The sequence below is a fragment of the Eretmochelys imbricata genome, chromosome 24, assembly GCF_965152235.1.
Source record: "Eretmochelys imbricata isolate rEreImb1 chromosome 24, rEreImb1.hap1, whole genome shotgun sequence".
Classification (NCBI taxonomy): Eukaryota; Metazoa; Chordata; order Testudines; family Cheloniidae; genus Eretmochelys; species Eretmochelys imbricata.
The window spans coordinates 18,848,327-18,867,406 of record NC_135595.1 but is presented as its reverse complement, the minus strand read 5'-3'; the positions used below and the strand labels follow the sequence as shown (position 1 = coordinate 18,867,406).

General features: G+C 59.1%; 2 protein-coding genes across 3 annotated transcripts; both read left to right on the top strand.

The window, feature by feature from the left end:
• The first annotated feature begins 1,168 nt into the window (after positions 1-1,168).
• On the top strand, positions 1,169-5,874 carry LOC144279584 (persulfide dioxygenase ETHE1, mitochondrial-like). Of its 2 annotated transcripts, none has more exons than XM_077841157.1 (7): positions 1,169-1,188; positions 2,880-3,024; positions 3,271-3,419; positions 3,885-4,014; positions 4,442-4,531; positions 4,726-4,842; positions 5,090-5,873. In XM_077841157.1, exons 3-7 carry the CDS (start codon positions 3,324-3,326, stop codon positions 5,140-5,142), a joined length of 486 nt encoding a protein of 161 aa, XP_077697283.1. In that variant the 5' UTR covers positions 1,169-1,188; positions 2,880-3,024; positions 3,271-3,323; the 3' UTR covers positions 5,143-5,873. The 2 variants fall into 2 exon arrangements, with proteins under 2 accessions (XP_077697283.1, XP_077697282.1); XM_077841156.1 differs by lacking the exon at positions 1,169-1,188 and adding an exon at positions 2,023-2,183 and having other exon boundaries at positions 5,090-5,874.
• Positions 5,875-15,311: 9,437 nt separating this feature from the next.
• On the top strand, positions 15,312-19,066 carry ETHE1 (ETHE1 persulfide dioxygenase). The gene is made up of 7 exons (XM_077841158.1): positions 15,312-15,466; positions 16,211-16,355; positions 16,624-16,772; positions 17,083-17,212; positions 17,666-17,755; positions 17,950-18,066; positions 18,262-19,066. The coding sequence occupies exons 1-7, from the start codon at positions 15,407-15,409 to the stop codon at positions 18,312-18,314; spliced, it is 744 nt and encodes a 247-aa protein (XP_077697284.1). The 5' UTR covers positions 15,312-15,406; the 3' UTR covers positions 18,315-19,066.
• Positions 19,067-19,080: the final 14 nt, after the last annotated feature.

The window sequence follows — 19,080 nt, the reverse complement described above, 5'->3', positions numbered from 1 at the left end:
AAATTTCTCCCTCCCAGATATAATCAGCCCCCAGCAGGAGTTACCGTCTCATCACACCCAGCGGCTCGGGCTCCTCAGCCCTGCACCCAGCCATGTTATTGCCACAGCAGGTTCCCAGCCTGCTCCCGGGGGCCCCAAATCATTCCCCTGCCAGAGCCCACACAGGCCTAGTAGCCAGGAGGGAATGATTGCCTCATGCCCCCTGGGAACCCAACAGGCAACGGGTCTGCACAGAATGCACTCATCTCTAGAGAACCCAGGAGTCCTGGCTCCCAGGCCCCCTGCTCTGACCATGAGATCCCACTCCCCGCCCAGAGCCGGGGAGAGAACCCAGGAGTCCTGGCTGGCAGGCCTGCCACACCCTTTTAACGACTGGAGCTCACACCCAGTACTTAGAGCCAGGGGCCGGGCTTGGAGTCCTGACTTGTGCCCTGGGAACGAAGTCCATATAGCCAAGACAATAAACAATGACGTCACTTCTCCCCCCCTCCCCCTATCCCTATCCCGACCCCCGGCGCTGAGCTGCTTCGTGGGTTTCTAACCCTCTGCCAGGTGGGCTGCGGGCGCCTGTCCTGGAGGAAAGGGCTGGCAGGTGAAGGGTTAATCTCAGCTGCTTCTTTGGCAAAGGGCAGAGACCAGCTGGACAAGAATCTTCAGGGACAGTTAAAGTCCCCTGGTCCTTGCCCACTGCCCCCCACCCTGCTCTAACCACTAGACCCCACTCCCCTCCCCGAGCTGGGGAGAGAACCCAGGAGTCCTGGCTCCCAGCCCCACCCTGCTCTAAACACTAGGTCTCACTGCCTTCCCAAGAGCCCAGGAGAGAACCCAGGAGTCCTGGCTCCCAGCCCTGCCCCTGGCTCTCGCCCCTTCCACCCCTCTGCCTTAACAGAGCCCTGGGGAGAGAGCCCAGGAGTCCTGGCTCCATACCCCACCCCACCCCTTTCCGCTAGGTGATGCGGCCTCCCCTATATCTGGCATTTGTAGGGTTAATAAGATGAACAGGAAATGAAACTACCAGCCCGGGAGCTGTCCTGCAGAATGGACCAATCAGGATAGGGATTGCGACCTTCATTTGCATATTTAAAGGGGACTCGATCTGTAGCTGTGGGCCCAGTGTTGTACCCTCTTCCATGTGTTTGCTAATTGTCCTTGGACGACCCTACAGCAACAAAGCAGTGCAATTAACAGGTTGCAGGGGTAAATCTTTACTGTGTGTGGGTGTGTGTTTCCAAAGAGGCTGACCTGTGAGTGCTTGTGTCTTGTTCTCGGTGCACCTGGGGTATGCCAGCGGGACTGTAGCCCAGTGTGGCTGCGTGTGTGTGTGTAAGTGTAACCCTGTGTACATTGTGAGACAGAGAGGGGGACTCTGGATATGTGTGTAACCCAGGGTGTGTTGAATTGTATCTCTGTGTGTGCACGCACGTGCCAGGGCCGCTGTGTGTATAATTGTATTCCAGGGAGAGTGTGTGTCTATGAGAGGGACTTGTGTGTGTATCTGGAACCCTGTGTGTAATTATATCCCTGTGTGTACTTGTGTGGCACTCCATGTCTCTGCGCACGTGTCTCTGTGTGTGGGTGTTACTCTCCCCTAGTGTGTGTGTATCTGTTTGTGTTACCCTTCCCTAGTGTGTGAATCTGTGTTCTCCTTCCCGTGTGTGTGTGTTACCCTTCCCTAGTGTGTGAATCTGTTTGTGTTCTCCTTCCCGTGTGTGTGTGTTACCCTTCCCTAGTGTGTGTATCTGTTTGTGTTCTCCTTCCCGTGTGTGTGTGTTACCCTTCCCTAGTGTGTGAATCTGTTTGTGTTCTCCTTCCCGTGTGTGTGTGTTACCCTTCCCTAGTGTGTGTATCTGTTTGTGTTCTCCTTCCCGTGTGTGTGTGTTACCCTTCCCTCGTGTGTTAGGGGCATCTCTATGTCCACGGACCCAGCTTCCCTCCCCCCCCCCCCCCCCCGGTGCAGCTGGCCCTTTAAGGGCTCCAGGCTCCCTGTCCCCGCCCCCTCCCGTCCTCCCCAACCCCTGGCATTTAAAGGGTCCGTCCCCGCAGCTGGCACCAGCGTAGCGCCCGCTGCCCCGGCCATGTGGCTGTCCCGGAGCCGCCCTGCAGCGGCCGCTGCCCGGCGCGCCCTGGCCCTGAGACCCTACTGCACCCGCCGCGCCCAGCGCCAGGGGCTGCTCTTCCGGCAGGTGAGCCCCGGGCCGGGCCTGGGGGCTGCGAGCCAGGACGCCTGGGTTCCCTCCCTGGCACTGGGAGGGGAGTGCGGGCTGGTGGTTAGAGCAGGGAGCCAGGACTCCTGGGTTCTCCCCACAGCTCTGGGAAGGGAGTGGGGTCTGGTAGTTAGAGCGGGGGCGGGTCTGCGAGCCAGGACTCCTGGGTTCCCTCCCTGGCACTGGGAGGGGAGTGGGGGCTGGTGGTTTGAGCTGGGAGCCAGGACTCCTGGGTTCTCTCCACAGCTCTGGGAAGGGAGTGGGGTCTGATAGTTAGAGCGGGGGCGGGTCTGCGAGCCAGGATGCCTGGGTTCTCTCCCTAGCTCTGGGAAGGGAGTGGGGGCTGGTGATCAGAGCAGGGGGGCAGGGCTGGGAGCTGGAACTCCTGGGTTCTCTCCCCAGAAGAACGCGCTCTGGCAGTCAGGAAATCCCAGCCCTCCTTATTGCTGGTCTGATCAGATCCTTGGTGCTGTAACTTCCCTGCCCTGCTTGCGGGGCTCCTGACTTCCTGTCCCGCTCCCAGGGTAAAGGGAGCCTGGAGCTGGGAATGACTGATGGGGCAGGAGGGACAGCACCAGAACCATGGGTAGAACCCAGGAGTCCCGGCTCCAGCCCCCTGCTCTAACCACTAGACCCCACTCTCCTGCCGGTGCTAACTGGATCTCCCCTCCACAGCTCTTTGAGCCCGTGAGCTGCACCTACACCTACCTGCTCGCGGATCTGAAGACCAAGGAGGCGGTTCTGATCGACCCGGTTCTGGAGACGGCCAAGCGGGACGCGGAGCTGGTGGGGGAGCTGGGCCTCAACTTACTGTACGCAGGTGAGAGCAGCCCTGGAAGGCAGATGGAGAATGGGACACAGGGCCTTTCCCCTCTCGGGGGCACCGGCCCTGATCCGGCCCCAGGGCAGGGACCGGCTGGCTCAGGGGGTGGAGAATGGGGCACGGGGCCTGTCCCCTCTCGGGGGCATCGGCCCCGATCCGGCCCCAGGGCAGGGACTGGCTGGCGGGGCGGGTGGGGAGCGGGTCAGGTTCCCATCTGTAAATCCCTGGTTCTGCTCCGCGCAGCCAACACCCACTGCCATGCAGACCACATCACGGGCACCGGGCTGCTGAAGACGATGCTCCCAGGCTGCCGCAGTGTGATCTCCCAGGACAGCGGGGCCTTGGCCGACATCCTCCTCCGCGAGGGCCACGCCCTGGAATTCGGGGCCTTCGTAAGTCACCTGGGCACTGGGGCTGGGAGCCCGGACTCCTGGGTTCTCTCCTCGGCTCTGGAAGGGCGGGGGGTCTAGTGATTAGAGCGTGTGTGTGTGGAGGGAGGGGGAGTTGGGAGCCAGGACTCCTGGGTTCTCTCCCCAGCTCTGGGAGCAGAGTGGAGTCAGAGTAGCAGTCTGGGAGCCAGGACTCCTGGGTTCTCTCCTTGGCTCTGGAAGGGCAGGGGGGTCTAGTGATTAGAGCATGTGTGTGTGGAGGGAGGGGGACTTGGGAGTCGGGACTCCTGGGTTTCTCCCCAGAGCTGGGAGCTGAGTGGGGTCAGAACAGGGGGGTTGTGAGGCAGGATTCCTGGGTTCTCTCCGTAGTTCTGGGAGCAGAGCAGAATGGAGTCAGAGTAGGGGGCTGGGAGCCAGGACTCCTGGGTCCCATGAAGAGGTCATGTTGCTGGCTCCCCCTGTCTGCAGGCCCTGGAAACCCGCTCCACCCCCGGACACACGGACGGCTGCCTGACCTACGTGCTCAGTGACAGGACCATGGCCTTCACCGGGGACACTCTGCTGATCCGGGGCTGCGGCCGCACCGACTTCCAGCAGGGTGAGCTGCGAGCTGGGGTGATGGGGGGGGTTCTTGGAGGGCTGGTGAATGGTTACCGTGGGGACAAGACGGTGCATCCCTTTGATATGATGGTGACCGCCATGGCTATGGTGACAACCGCTGGGCATGACCTGCTGGTGCCATGGTGAGGGGTGGGGGGGGGGGGGTGCGTTATCTCTTGAACATGATTGGTAGTTGCCATGGAGATGGAGGGAGCATCTCTGGGTTCACCTCCTAGTCGCCATAGCCCTGGGGAACATGGCTGCTGGTTGCCAAGGTGATGGCAGTGGGTGCTGGGGCGATGATGGGGGTGCCATGCCAGGGAGCTTTGGCCAGGTAGTGTCAGGGGTGGCTGGGGTGCCATGCCAGGGGTTGGCTGTGTCCCTCACCCCATGGTAACCAGGCCCCACTTCTCTCCGCCCCCCAGGCTCCCCGGAGACCCTGTACCGCTCCGTGCACGAGAAAATCTTCACGCTCCCCGGAGACTGTCTGATCTACCCCGCCCACGACTACACAGGTGAGTCCGAGCGCGGCGCTAGGGGGCGCTGTGCTGCAGGGGGCGGGGCTCAGTGGGGCAGTCAGGGCTGGCCCCGATGCCCCAGCCCGGCACTAGGGGGCGCTGTACTCCAGGGAGCCGGGTGGGGGGCCCGCAGGGGTGGGGGCGCCCCCTGCTGGTGCTGTTTCTCACCTGCCCCCTGGCGCCCCCTGCAGGCCAGACGGTGTCCACGGTGGAGGAGGAGAGGACCCTGAACCCCCGACTGACCCAGAGCTGCGAGGCCTTTGTCCAGCTGATGAACAGCTTGAACCTTCCTCAACCCCAACAAATTGGTGAAGCTGGGAGCCAGGACGCCTGGGTTCTCTCCATGGGCTGGGAAGGAGAAGGGTTGGTGGGTTAGAGCAGCGGGGGGCTGGGAGGCAGGACGCCTGGGTTCTCCACGGGGCTGGGAGGGGAGTGGGGGGTCTAGTGGTTAAAGCGGGGGGTGGAGTTATCCCAGTTGAGGGCTGGCAGGGGGCGTAGATGAGGCCAGGGCCCCTATCGCTCTGGCTAATGTGTCTGTTTTTTCATCCTCTGCAGATTTTGCTGTCCCAGCGAACCTCAAGTGTGGGATACAGGATGCAGCGACTTAGCCCAGCCCTCTTTCTCTAATGCCACGCCCCCTTGTATTAAGCCCCACCCACCTCATCATAGGGCACAGCCTCTCATTGACCCTTATGATGATGGCAGGTCCTTTGGCCTGGGGCTGGCTGTCCCTGACTCTCACTCTGGTCCCTCCCTTAAGCGAAATCTGGGGGCTCCCTGTTTGGGGTCCTGAGTGGGAGGGTGCATCCCTTGACTGGGGAGGGGGTTAATGATCTTCAACCATGGCAGCTTCCTGACCCCCCTCCCCTCCCCTCCCCTCCCCTCCCCACCCAGTCTGGCATTAGGGAGTTTGCACCTTCCCCTGCATTCACTGTGGGGTGGGAGCTTCCCGCTAGCCTCCCCTGCGGAGCAAAGCCCCCCCCCCTTCCCTGAGCCTGGTGTGCAGACAGCAGGGAACCCCTGCAGCCAGCATTGGGGTCTGAGAGAGGCCCCAGGCCCCCATATTCTGCATTTGAATAAGGGGGTGCCTGGGCGGACCCTGCTCAGTTCTGTCAGGCCCTGCTTCCCACCCTGTGCCTGAACTGGGGGGGTCCCACCCACACTGCAGGGCTCCCTCCACTTGCTGTTTGCACCAGCTGGACTGCCTCTGCTCTGTGGGGCGTCGGCACCCGTGGGCCTAGAGCTGGGAGCGGGTGTTCCCCACTCTGGGCTGGAAGGGGGGGGGCCCTCTTTATGAATGGGGCTCAGTTTGGGGAGGGAGGGGGTTGGAAATGAACCACTGCTAAGAGAATAAAGTTGTGCTGGACCCATCGGAATCGCGTTTGCTTCCCAAGGCGGGATGCTGGGTGAGATGGGCCCATGGGGCCAGTGTGTTACTGCAGTTGTCCACCAGAGGGTGCTGCTCCCTCACTTTCCCAGGCCTGTTCCCGGGGTTTGCTCTCCCCCATAGACCCCAGGGGGCCCAGACCCCCTCACCTCCCGCCCCAGGAATAGCTGCAGGAGCCTGCACGTGGCCTTGGCCCAGAGAAAGGGCAAGAGGGAAGGAGAATCGGCTTCCCCCCCCACCCCTGAGAGCTGAACTCGCCACCCCCCCCCATTCCTTCCTTCCTCCCATCCTGCTAGTTCTTTCCTTTTCCCTTCCTTCCTCTCTAGGGAGGGGTAAACCCCGGCCACAACCCCCACTGCTTAAAAAAGGGAACCCCCCATCCCTCGGTCTGTTCCCACCCACCCTGACCCCTGCCAGCTGGACACCACCTCAGAGCCAGGCGCAACGCTGGTGGGGCTCCATCCCAGCTGGAGGGGGAAGGTCTTTCTCCGCAGCGAACTCCACAGGGTTGGGATGGAGCCACCCCAGACACCCCCTTCAATAAGGGGTGCTGCCCCTTTAAGGCTGCAGCCCTGAAAGAAAGGAAGTGTGGGAGATGTAGTCCCCAGGGTCGATGGGTGTTGTAAGCTGGGCAGCAAGGCATGCAGGGAAGGGACCAGGGCTATAAAAGGGGCTCCCTTTTCGGCTACCAAGAGGAGGGTCCGGGTAAATATGGGGGGTTGGACACCTTAGCTAGCCAGCCGCTGCGAGACACTCCTGGGGCAACTGGGCACCACTGGCCATGTGCAGAATTTGGGTCCCCCCCAGCTTTTCTGTGTTTCCCTGCAGAATACGAGATTCCGCTGGGGGCCACGCGCCCTTCCCCGGCCGTGGTCTCGAGCGGGCGCGCTGGGAGCAGCCGGGAGGGGTGTAAATCACCGCTGGGGCTGGGCGTGCCAGACTGTCCCTCTCGCTCGCTCTCGCGGCCTGCCCGCTGCAGAAAAGCAGGCCCTTCTGCCGTGGCGGGTGCACGGCTGAGTCTGTGTCAGGGGGCGGGGGGGCTGCCACCTCCCCCCCCCCCCGCCACCTCCGTGCAGCCAGGGGCCCGCGCTCCCCACTGGCAGGCAGCCCCGGTGTGTGCCCCTTGTCCACGTCGCCGCGCCCGCCCTGCAGAGGCGTGGGGCTGACGCAAGCAGCTGTGGGGAAACCATGGGGAGCCTTGGCCAGGGGTGCCATGGGGGGGGCACCTGCCCCCTGATTTTCAGGCTGCACAGCTTCTCCAGGAGCGGGGTTCTCCAGCTGCGGCTCCCAGTGCTAGGGACTTGGGAGTGGGCCAGGCAAGTAAGGGGTCAGTTGGGGTGTGAGGGGGAAGCAGAGGGACCCCAGTGGAATGGGGGAGGAGAGCTCCCCAGTGGTAGAACGGGGTTTTTTGGAGCCTGGGGGTCGGGGGCTGTGGGATGGGAAAGAGGAGTCAATCTCCAGGGGAAGGGAGAGATGAGGGCACAGGGCTGAGGGGGAACGGTCCATGGGACAAGGATCCTGATGAGGGAGGGGAAGCTGAGGAAGCGTGGGGGGGCTAGGAGTAGCTATGTGGGTCTTGGGGTGTGTTTGCCCACTGAGAAGCAGGGAGCCCCCTCACCTCTGCCTGGGAAGAGACTGGGACAGATCCCACTATGCTAATGCGTTCTCTGTGCCATCAGCTCTCTCTGCCTTACCCCCAGCTCCCGTGTTTCCGGGTAACCTGCACCCTGAGCCTGCAGCAAGGATCCACGTGGGCACAGGGGTTTCTGTCTCTCTCTGCTCCTGGGGGGTTGTCTGTCTCGTTACAGACAGACTCGCTGACAGGGATTTTGCAATAAATTACCAAAGTAGTTGAAAGTGAGGGGATGATATGGGATTTTGGGGGTGGGATAGCTCAGTGGTTTGAGCATTGCCTGCTAAACCCAGGGTTGTGAGTTCAATCCTTCAGGGGGCCCTTTAGGGATAGGGGGCAAAAATTGGGGATTGGTCCTGCATTGAGCAGGGGGTTGGACTAGGAGACCTCCCTTCCAACTCTGATATTCTACAATTCTAAGAAAATGCACAGGGTTTTTAAATGTTGTGCACAGAACTTTTTGGTTTTTTGGTGCAGAATTCCCCCCAGAGCAGGGAGCCTGGCACCATCTTGCCGAGCTGCCCCAGCAGCATTCTCTGCTGTTGCTTCCAGCCCTGGATCTTAAAGCAACTAACACAGGTTAATTAGTGGACCCTGACAAACCTTTCCTTCCCTGGGGAAACTGAGTCAAGCAAACTCAATGCTATTATACAGTGAGGGAAACTGAGGCAGAAAGAGGTGAAATCTGTGCAGGACAGCTGGGGATAGAACCCAGTAGCCCTGGGTCCTAGAGCCCCCTTGCTCTAACCACTAGATTCCTTTCCCCTCCCAGAACTGTGAGAGAACCCAGGAGTCCTGGCTCCCAGCTGGCCCCTGCTCTAACCACTTGACATCACTCTCCTCCCAGAGCCAGGGATAGATCACAGGAGTCCGGGCTCCCAACCCCGCCTGCTCTAACCACTAGACTCCCCTCCCCTCGCCGAACTGAGGAGCGAACCCAGAAGTTCTGGCTCCCAGGCCCCCCTGCTTTCAGCCAGGTGACCTGTGAAATCCGGGGTGTGGCCGATTCTCCAGTTCCCACCCACCCGCTCCATGTTTATACCAGGCCCACGCCACAGGTGTGTTGGGTTGAGGTTATATGATGCCAGCCAAGGCGGCAGAACCTGGGTGAAGGGTGGGAATCTGGGGGGAACGTGGGCAGGGGCAGAGGAGACACTAAAGGGCAAATCTAATGAAATCCTAGATGCCTGTGTGCTAATGCACGAAGTATGGGGAGTCAACAGGAAGGGCTAGAGATCCCCGTGAAGAATCCCAGTTACGACACACGGTGCATCACAATGACTTGGCAGGTTAACTCCCGTGACTGCAATATCGGTACAGAAGGGCACGGCTTGCTCCGGGCGGGCAGGAACAAAGGGAGAAGGGGTTGCCTGATATAGCAAAGATGTCTGCACCTGCTCGGAGGCTGGGATGGGAATAGGAGACGGACTTGTTGAAAGTCTCCGGGTCGGGATAAAAGGGGTAACAACCCGGGGGGGGGGGGAGCGCCATGGGAGGGTCGGCGACAGACCAGCTAACCAGGAAGAAGAGGTGGGTGAGGCTTTTTTAAACAACTCACAGAATCATGCAAAGCCCAGGCCGTGGTGGCGACGGAGGGTTTCAACCACCCAGAGAATGGCTGGGAAAATAACACAGCTGGGCACAGATCTTGGAATGCATTGGAGACAGCTTTGGGGAAAGCAGCGAGGGGGAGGCGGTTCTGGATTTGGTTCTGACCCACAGGGAGGAACTGGTTGAGAATCTGCAGGTGGACAGCAGCCTGGGTGAAAGGGGTCAGGAAATGACAGAGCTCACGCTGCTAAGGAACGGGAGGAGGGAAAACAGCAGAGATCAGACAATGGACTTGGAGAAGGCCGACTTCAGTGAACTCAGCGAATTGGTGGTGAGATCCCATGGGAAGCAAGTCTGAGGGCCACAGAGTTCAGGGCAGTTTTTAAAGAGACGTTATTAAGGGCACAAGAGCAAACTACCCTGCTGTGTAGGAAGGATGGCAAAAGACCACTCTGGCTTACCAGGGGATCGTCAATGAGCTGAACCACAGAAAAGAATCCTGCAAAAAGTGTAAATTAGGTCAGATTGCGAAGGGTGAACATAAACACACGACACATGTCGGGACAAAATGAGAAAGGCCAAGGCACAAAACGAGATTAAACCAGCTAGGGACAGCAAGGGCAACAAGAAAACATTCTGTGAATACGTGAAAAGCAAGAGGAAGACCAAGGATGGGACAGGTCTGTTACTCAGTGAGAATGGAAAGCCAGTAACAGAAAACGAAGCAATGGCTGAAATGTAAAATGCTTTTTTTGTTTCCGTTTTCATCAGCCGACTACCATAGTGAACGTCAGCAGACATGGGGCAGGATCTGAGGCTACAAGAGGGAAAGAGCGAGTTAAGAATTACTTAGATAAGTTCCATGTCTTCAAGTCGGCAGGGCCTGACGAAATCTGACCTCGGATACATAAGGAACTGGCTGGCGAGATCTCTGAGCCACTAGCGATCTTGGTGATCTTCCAGAAAACACCATCCTGGCCACTATGGATGTAGAAGCCCTCTACACCGACATTCCACACAAAGATGGACTACAAGCCGTCAGGAACACTATCCCCGATAATGTCACGGCAAACCTGGTGGCTGAACTTTGTGACTTTGTCCTCACCCATAACTATTTCTCATTTGGGGACAATGTATACCTTCAGATCAGCGGCACTGCTATGGGTACCCGCAGGGCCCCACAATATGCCAACATTTTTATGACTGACTTAGAACAACGCTTCCTCAGCTCTCGTCCCCTAACGCCCCTACTCTACTTGCGCTATATTGATGACATCTTCATCATCTGGACCCATGGAAAAGAAGCCCTTGAGGAATTCCACCATGATTTCAACAATTTCCATCCCACCATCAACCTCAGCCTGGTCCAGTCCACACAAGAGATCCACTTCCTGGACACTACAGTGCTAATAAACAATGGTCACATAAACACCACCCTATACCGGAAACCTACTGACCGCTATTCCTACCTGCATGCCTCCAGCTTTCACCCTGACCACACCCCACGATCCATCGTCTACAGCCAAGCTCTGCGATACAACCGCATTTGCTCCAACCCCTCAGACAGAGACAAACACCTACAAGATCTCTATCAAGCATTCTTACAACTACAGTACCCACCTGCGGAAGTGAAGAAACAGATTGATAGAGCCAGAAGAGTTCCCAGAAGTCACCTACTACAGGACAGGCCCAACAAAGAAAATAACAGAACGCCACTAGCCGTCACCTTCAGCCCCCCAACTAAAACCCCTCCAACGCATCAAGGATCTACAACCTATCCTGAAGGACGACCCATCACTCTCACAGATCTTGGGAGACAGGCCAGTCCTTGCCTACATACAGCCCCCCAGCCTGAAGCAAATACTCACCAGCAACCGCACACCACACAACAGAACCACTAACCCAGGAACCTATCCTTGCAACAAAGCCCGTTGCCAACTATGTCCACATATCTATTCAGGGGACACCATCACAGGGCCAAATCACATCAGCCACACGATCAGAGGCTCGTTCACCTGCACATCTGCCAATGTGATAGATGCCATCATGTGCCAGCAGTGCCCCTCTGCCACGTACATTGGTCAAACTGGACAGTCTCTACGCAAAAGAATAAATGGACACAAATCAGACGTCAAGAATTATAACATTCAAAAAGCAGTCGGAGAACACTTCAATCTCTCTGGTCACTCGATTACAGACCTAAAAGTTGCAATTATTCAACAAAAAAACTTCAAAAACAGACTCCAATGAGAAACAGCAGAACTGGAATTAATCTGCAAACTGGACACCATTAAATTAGGCTTGAATAGAGACTGGGAGTGGATGGGTCATTACACAAAGTAAAAACTATTTCCCCAGGCTAATTTCCCCCTACTGTTTCTCACACCTTCTTGTCAACTGTTTGAAATGAGCCATACTGATAATCACTACAAAAGTTTTTTTTCTCCTGCTGATAATAGCCCCCCTTAATCGATTGGTCTCATTAAGAGTTAGTGTGGCAACCCCCATTGTTTCATGTTCTCTGTGTATATCAATCTTCCTACTGTATTTTCCACTGCATGTATCCGATGAAGTGGGCTTTAGCCCACAAAAGCTTATGCTCCAATAAATTGGTTAGTCTCTAAGGTGCCACAAGGACTTCTCGTTCTTTCTGCTGATACAGACGAACACCCGCCACCACTCTGAACCCTGTAGCGATTCTCTGTGAGAGCTCCTGGAGGACGGGAGAGATCCCAGAAGACTGGAAAAGGGCAAATATTGTACCTAGCTACAAAAAGGGGAATAAGGACAACCAGGGAATTCCAGACCAGTCGGTTTCACTTCGGGTGCGCAGAAAGATAATGGAGCAAATAATCATACAATCCATTTGTGTGCACCGAGAAGATAATCAGGCGATAAGTAACACTCGGCATGGATTTGTCAAGAACAAATCGTGTCAAACCAACCTCAGATCCTTCTTCGACAGGGTAACAAGCCTGGTGGATCGGGGGGAAGCAGTAGACGTGGTCTATCTTGACTTAAGTAAGGCTTTTGATACAGTCTCACATGACCTCCTCATAAACAAACCAGAGAAATCCAGCCTAGACCAACCTACTCGAAGGTGGGTGCACATCTGGTTGGAAAACCGCTCCCAGGGAGCAGGTGTGAGCGGTTCGCAGTCAAGCTGGAAGGACCCCTCGAGTGGGGTCCTGGAGGGATCTGTCCTGGGTCCGGTTCTGTTCAGTGTTTTGGATAATGACATAGAGAACGCACTTATAAAGTCTGAGGACAACACCAGGCTGGGAGGGGTTGCAAGCTGTCACAGTCTCCCAGGCCCCGGGCTCTCTCAGCTCCGTACAGCCCCTGGGACGAACCCCCCAGTGTGACAGCCCTTCTTGGGGGTCACAATCTCTCATGGGGGTTAATGGGCTCCAGTGCCTCCTGGAAACGCATGTCTGAGCCTCCAGCAGCCTGGCTCTGCCGTGGGCCCCCTCAGGGAGTCCCCTCGCTCTGGGCCCCCGGGACCCCCACCCCCAGAGGGAGCAGCGCCCCCCGATCTCTAGCTGCAGGGACTCTCTGCCAGCATAAAACAGGAGGTTTATTGAATGTCTGGACCCAGCCCGGGCAGTTCTCGGGGCCCTCGGGCCTGGCCAGTCTCAGCACCATCCAACTGGCTCTGTCCCCGTCCCCATGGGCTCCGGCTGCTCCCTGTCCCCAGCCCAGCCCCTCCTTCCAGCCGAGCCCCCTAAATCCCCTCCCCCCCCAGCCCCTCCTCTGCCCTTTGTCTTCCATGCCAGGTAAACAGGCAGCCTGGGCCCCTCTCTGCGGTCCTTTGTTCGCCCCCGGCTGGACCCGGCTGGCTCCCAATCTCCAGACCGGTGTCTGGGGTCCCGGCTGCTAGGCGAGGTCACACCTGGTCCACTGCAACAACAAACCCCCTCCCACCCCCTCGTTACACACACAGCACACAGGGAAACTGAGGCACACACAGTGTTCATGCAAAACACTAAGAAAATCCCCCACTTTGTCACACTAGCGCGCTGGAGGACAGGATTAAGATTCAAAATGATCTGGACAAACTGGAGAAATGGTCTGAAGTAAACAGGATGACAGTCAATAAGGACAAATGCAAAGTGCTCCACTTCGGAAGGTTGCACGCACACAGAATGGGAAATGAGCGCCTAGGAAGGAGTCCTGTGGAAAGGGATCTGGGGGTCAGAGTGGATCACAAGCTAAATGTGAGTCAACAGTGCAATGATGTGGCAAAACCAGAGGCCGTCCTTCTGGGATGTCTCATCAGGAGTGTTGTAAGCAAGACACGAGAAGTGATTCTTCAGCTCTGCTCAGCCCTGATGACGTCTCACCTGGAGTCTCGCGTCCAGTTCTGGGCACCACACGCGAGGAAAGATGTGGGCAAATTGGAGCGAGTCCAGGGACGAGCAATAAAAACGATGAACGGTCTGGAACGCATGGCCTACGAGGGCAGATTGAAATTAGTCGGGAGAAGAGAAGGCGGGGGCGGGGGGACGACAGGATAACAATCTTTAAGTACCTAAAAAGTTAAGAGGAGGGTGGCAGATTGTTCTTGTGCACTGAGGCCAGGACAAGGAGCAGTGGGCTTACACGGCAGCGAGGCTGGTTTAGGTTGGACATTAGGAAAACGTTCCTACCTGCCGGGGGGTTAAGCTCTGGGGTAAATTGCCCAGGGAGGTGGTGAGATCTCCATCACTGGAGGTTTTGCAGAATAGGTGGGACAGACACCGGCCGGGGTGGGCTGGGTAATACGTAGCCCTGCCTCGGTGCAGGGGACTGGACTGGATGGCCGAGCGAGGTCCCTTCCAGGCTGACATGTCTATGAGGGTCTGATTTCTCCCCCCCCAGCCTCCCCTGAGATAGCCAGTTGCCCACCTGGCACAGGATTGGAGTCGGCACCCCCTTGAGGAGAAGGGCCCTGTGCCCGGGGAAAGGCTCCCAGGAGGGCAGGTGCCTGGAGTGGGTGGCAGGGGTGGCTTGGGGGCCGGGGGGGGGGATTGTTTGTGGCTCTGCGTGGATCCCCCACCCCGCTGTGTGTCTCCCTGAACATCCAACTCCATTGAAATTAACTAGGGTGACCAGGTGTCCCAGTTTGACAGGGACAGTCCCGATTTTGGGGTCTTTTTCTAGGCTCCTATCACCCCCCACCCCATCCTGATTTTTCACACTTGCTGTTTGGTCACCCTAAAATTAACTGGCCCCCCGGAGGTGGGAGCCAACCCACGCCCTGGCTCGGAACGATCAGCCTGCTGCAAGGCAGGGAAACAGAGACACAAAGAGGGGGAAAAGAAAAGGAAAAAAAAAGAGGGGAAAGGACCTGGCAGAACTGGAGAGAGAACCCAGGAATCCTGGCTCCGGCCCACCTCCTCTAACCCACGAGACCCCTTCCCTCCCCTGCCCTTCCCTTCCCTTCCCTTCCCTTCCCAGAGCCGGGGAGAGAACTCAGGTGTCCGGGCTCCCCCTTCCCCAACCCATTACCTCTCCCCAGCCACTCTACAAACAGCTCAGCTGCTTCCTGAAAAGCAGAAACCGCAGGGTTGGAAGCAGGGGAGCCTAGAGATCTGGAGGAGGCCCCTGGCCGGCTGGTGACCAGGGCTTCCATAGCGAGAAGGGGGGACTCCGTTGGGGGGCAGGGGGTCCCTGAGAAGGCAGGTGAGGGAGAATCCTGCCTGCCACGACTGTCACCGCCCAAAAGGGCTGAAAGGGCAGAGTTCAGTGTAACTACACCGCAAGGGCAAAGGCCTGGTTAGACTGGTTGGGAGCCAGGACTCCTGGGTTCTCTAGAGATGAGCGCACACCGTTCAATCCCGTTGTCTGTGGGGTCCCTGGGGCCAGTCCCGGGGCCGTGACATGATCATTCCCTCCTGGCTGCGCCGCGGTTACCAGGCCTGTGCTGGCTCCGGGGCCGGGGGGGGGGGTGTGATTTTGGGCCCCTGGGAGCAGGCTGGGGACATGCCGTGGCAATAACATGGCTGGGGAACCGGAGCCGCTGGTGTGAAGAGACGGGAACTCCTGCTGGGGGGTGATTCTCTCTGGGAGGGAGAGATTTACCAACCGGCAACTGATGCCATGGTGGAGGGAAAGGAATAGAACCCAGGAGTCCTGGCTCCCAGCCCCACCCCCCAGCTCCAACCGCTTTTAGATCTCCAGCCTGCCCTGTCCTCCCCGCCTCTGCCTCCGCCCCCTTCCTTCCCTTCCGCCCCCACCGTCTGGCATTTAAAGGACTCACCCCCCCCCAGCCTGGCACCAGCGCATCACCCAAGGCTCCAGCCACCAGCACGCTCCGGCCATGACCCTGAGACCGCATTGTACCTGCCGTGCCCAGGGCCAGGGGCTGCTCTTCCGGCAGGTGAGCTCCGGGCATGGGGGTTGGGAGCCAGGACTCCTGGGTTCTCTCCCCATCTCTGGGAGGGGAGTGGGGTCGAGTGGTTAGAGCAGAGGGGGCTGGGAGCCAGGACTCCTGGGTTCTCTCCCCATCTCTGGGAGGGGAGTGGGGTCTAGTGGTTAGAGCAGAGGGGGCTGGGAGCCAGGACTCCCGGGTTCTAGCCCCAGCTCTGGGAGGGGAGAGGTGGCTGGTGGTGGGAGATGGGAGCCTAGACTCTTGGGTTTTCTCTGTGGGGCTCTGGGAAGGGAGTGGGGTCTAGTGGTTAGAGCGGGGGGGCTGGGAGCCAGGACTCCTGGGTTCTGTAGAGATAAGTGCATAGAGTGCACTGGTGTTGGGTCCCTGGGGGCCAGCCCCGGGGCCGTGCCGTGATCATTCCCTCCTGGCTGCGCTGTGGTTACAAGGCCTGTACGGGCTCCGGGGCGGGGGGGGGGGTGTGATTTTAGGCCCAAGGGCGCAGGCTGGGAACCCAATAACATGGCTCGGTGCCGAGCAGGGGAGACGGAGCTGCTGGGTGTGAAGAGACGATAACTCCTGCTGGGCTGTCAGGGGTGATTATATCTGGGAGGGAGAGATTTACCAACCGTCAACTGATGCCATGCTGGAGGGGGAGGGAAAGGAATAGAACCCAGGAGTCCTGGCTCCCAGCCCCCTGCTCTAACCACTAGACGCCACTCCCTTGCCGGTGCTAACTGGATCTCCCCTCCACAGCTCTTTGAGCCCGTGAGCTGCACCTACACCTACCTGCTCGCGGATCTGAAGACCAAGGAGGCGGTTCTGATCGACCCGGTTCTGGAGACGGCCAAGCGGGACGTGAAGCTGGTGAAGGAGCTGGGCCTCAATTTACTGTACGCAGGTGAGAGCAGCTCCCGTGGGATCTGGATGGGGACTGTCCTGTTGTGGAAGGGAATGGGGTCAGGGCCGTTCCCCTTTACGGGGCGCCGGTTCAGATCCAGCCCCAAGGCAGGGACTGGCTGGCTCAGGGGGTGGAGAATGGGGAAAGGCCCCATGTCCCTCTAGAGGGCATCGGCCCCGATCCGGCCCCAGGGCAGGGACTGGCTGGCGGGGCGGGTGGGGAGCGGGTCAGGTTCCCATCTGTAAATCCCTGGTTCTGCTCCGCGCAGCCAACACCCACTGCCATGCAGACCACATCACGGGCACCGGGCTGCTGAAGACGATGTTCCCAGGCTGCCGCAGTGTGATCTCCCAGGACAGCGGGGCCTTGGCCGACATCCTCCTCCGCGAGGGCCACGCCCTGGAATTCGGGGCCTTCGTAAGTCACCTGGGCACTGGGGCTGGGAGCCCGGACTCCTGGGTTCTCTCCTTGGCTCTGGAAGGGCAGGGGGGTCTAGTGATTAGAGCATGTGTGTGTGGAGGGAGGGGGACTTGGGAGTCGGGACTCCTGGGTTTCTCCCCAGAGCTGGGAGCTGAGTGGGGTCAGAACAGGGGGGTTGTGAGGCAGGATTCCTGGGTTCTCTCCGTAGTTCTGGGAGCAGAGCAGAATGGAGTCAGAGTAGGGGGCTGGGAGCCAGGACTCCTGGGTCCCATGAAGAGGTCATGTCGCTGGCTCCCCCTGTCTGCAGGCCCTGGAAGCCCGCTCCACCCCTGGACACACGGACGGCTGCCTGACCTACGTGCTCAGTGACAGGACCATGGCCTTCACCGGGGACACTCTGCTGATCCGGGGCTGCGGCCGCACCGACTTCCAGCAGGGTGAGGGCGAGCTGGGGTGACAGGGAGGTGGGTGGGGGGGAATGTGTTACCAGGGGGAGGGGTTTCTTGGAGGGCTGGTGAATGGTTACCGTGGGGACAAGAGGATACATCCCTGGGATATGATGGTGGCTGCCATGGCAACGGGGGACATCTCCAGGTCATGCCCAGCAGTTGCCATAGCGATGAGGACCATGACTGCTGGTTGCCAAGGGGATGGCAGGGTGTGTCTCTGGGGCTCAGCCAGTGGGTGCTGTGGGGATGGTGGGGGTGCTGTGCCAGGGGGTTCAGAGAGGGGGCGCTGTGGGGGACGGGCAGAGTGCTATGCTGGAGGGGTATGGCAAGAGGGAGCTGGGGTTCCCATGGGCACTGGGGGATGTCAGGGGTGCCATGCCAGGGGGTTGGCTGTGTCCTTCACCCCATGGTAACCAGGCCCCACTTCTCTCCGCCCCCCAGGCTCCCCGGAGACCCTGTACCGCTCCGTGCACGAGAAAATCTTCACGCTCCCCGGAGACTGTCTGATCTACCCCGCCCACGACTACACGGGTGAGTCCGAGCGCGGCGCTAGGGGGCGCTGTGCTGCAGGGGGCGGGGCTCAGTGGGGCAGTCAGGGCTGGCCCCGATGCCCCAGCCCGGCACTAGGGGGCGCTGTGCTCCAGGGAGCCGGGTGGGGGGCCCGCAGGGGTGGGGGCGCCCCCTGCTGGTGCTGTTTCTCACCTGCCCCCTGGTGCCCCCTGCAGGCCAGACGGTGTCCACAGTGGAGGAGGAGAGGACCCTGAACCCCCGACTGACCCAGAGCTGCGAGGCCTTTGTCCAGCTGATGAACAGCTTGAACCTTCCTCAACCCAAACAAATTGGTGAAGCTGGGAGCCAGGACGCCTGGGTTCTCTCCATGGGCTGGGAGGGAGAAGGGTTGATGGGTTAGAGCGGCGGGGGGCTGGGAGCCAGGACGCCTGGGTTCTATTCCCAGTAGTGGGCCGTGGATGGTGTAGAGGAGGCCAGGACCCCGTCCCGTTCTGTCTAACCTGTGTCTCTTTTTCTGTCCTTTGCAGATATCGCTGTCCCGGCAAACCTGAAGTGCGGGATCCAGGATGTGGAGACTTAGCCCCACCCTCTTTACTCCAAGGCCACACCCCTCACAACAAGCCCCTCCCACCTCCACATAGGCCATGGCCTCTCATTGACCCGTAAGGCCCTTTGGCTTGGGGGTGGCTGTCCCTGAGTCTCACTCCGGTCCCCACCTTTAAGTGAAAGCTGGGAGCTCCCTCCTCTGTGTCCTCGGCGGCATTGTGCATCCATTAATGGGGGTGGTTAAGGTTCCCTTCCCCTGCCCCCCGCCAGCCCCCCCATTCCTCTGACACCCCCAGTCTGGCATTAGGGAGTCTGCACCTTCCTCTGCTTTGGCTGTCATGTGGGGGTGTCCCCCTGGCCTCCCCTGGGAAGCAAAGACACCCCTCCTCTTCCCTGAGCCTGCAGTGCTGATAGCAGGGAACCCCCAACACAGGCCAGTGGCCTGCATTGAGGTTTGAGAGAGACCTCAACCCTCCATGCCCTGTGTTTGAATAGCGGGGTGCCCTGGGGGAACCCCACTTGGTTTGGTTAGGTCCCTCCCCCACCCTGCAGCTGAACAGGGCGGAAGCCCCCCTCCCAGGGGCTCGGGGTTAGTGCTGTTTGCACTCACTGGACTTTCCCCATCTCTGCCCCCTGGGTCTCTGGCGAGCCCAGCCCTGGACTCCCTGCTCTGTGGGGGGCGAGGGCAAGGGAAGGGGGCCCTGTCTGGGAGCAGGGCTGAACCTCGGTGGGGTTTGGAAATGAGCTGCTGCTGCCAAGAGAATAAAATTCTGTTGGACCCATTTGGACTTGAGTTTGCT

Bases quoted from the DNA above. Each gene is read 5' to 3' on its own strand.
- LOC144279584 (XM_077841156.1), top strand. From the start codon at position 2,076: ATGTGGCTGTCCCGGAGCCGCCCTGCAGCGGCCGCTGCCCGGCGCGCC. The intron at 4,015-4,441 runs GTGAGCTGCGAG...TCCGCCCCCCAG, and splicing joins CCGCACCGACTTCCAGCAGG to GCTCCCCGGAGACCCTGTAC. The intron at 4,843-5,089 runs GTGAAGCTGGGA...CATCCTCTGCAG, and splicing joins TCCTCAACCCCAACAAATTG to ATTTTGCTGTCCCAGCGAAC.
- ETHE1 (XM_077841158.1), top strand. From the start codon at position 15,407: ATGACCCTGAGACCGCATTGTACCTGCCGTGCCCAGGGCCAGGGGCTG. The intron at 15,467-16,210 runs GTGAGCTCCGGG...TCCCCTCCACAG, and splicing joins AGGGGCTGCTCTTCCGGCAG to CTCTTTGAGCCCGTGAGCTG. The intron at 16,356-16,623 runs GTGAGAGCAGCT...TGCTCCGCGCAG, and splicing joins CCTCAATTTACTGTACGCAG to CCAACACCCACTGCCATGCA.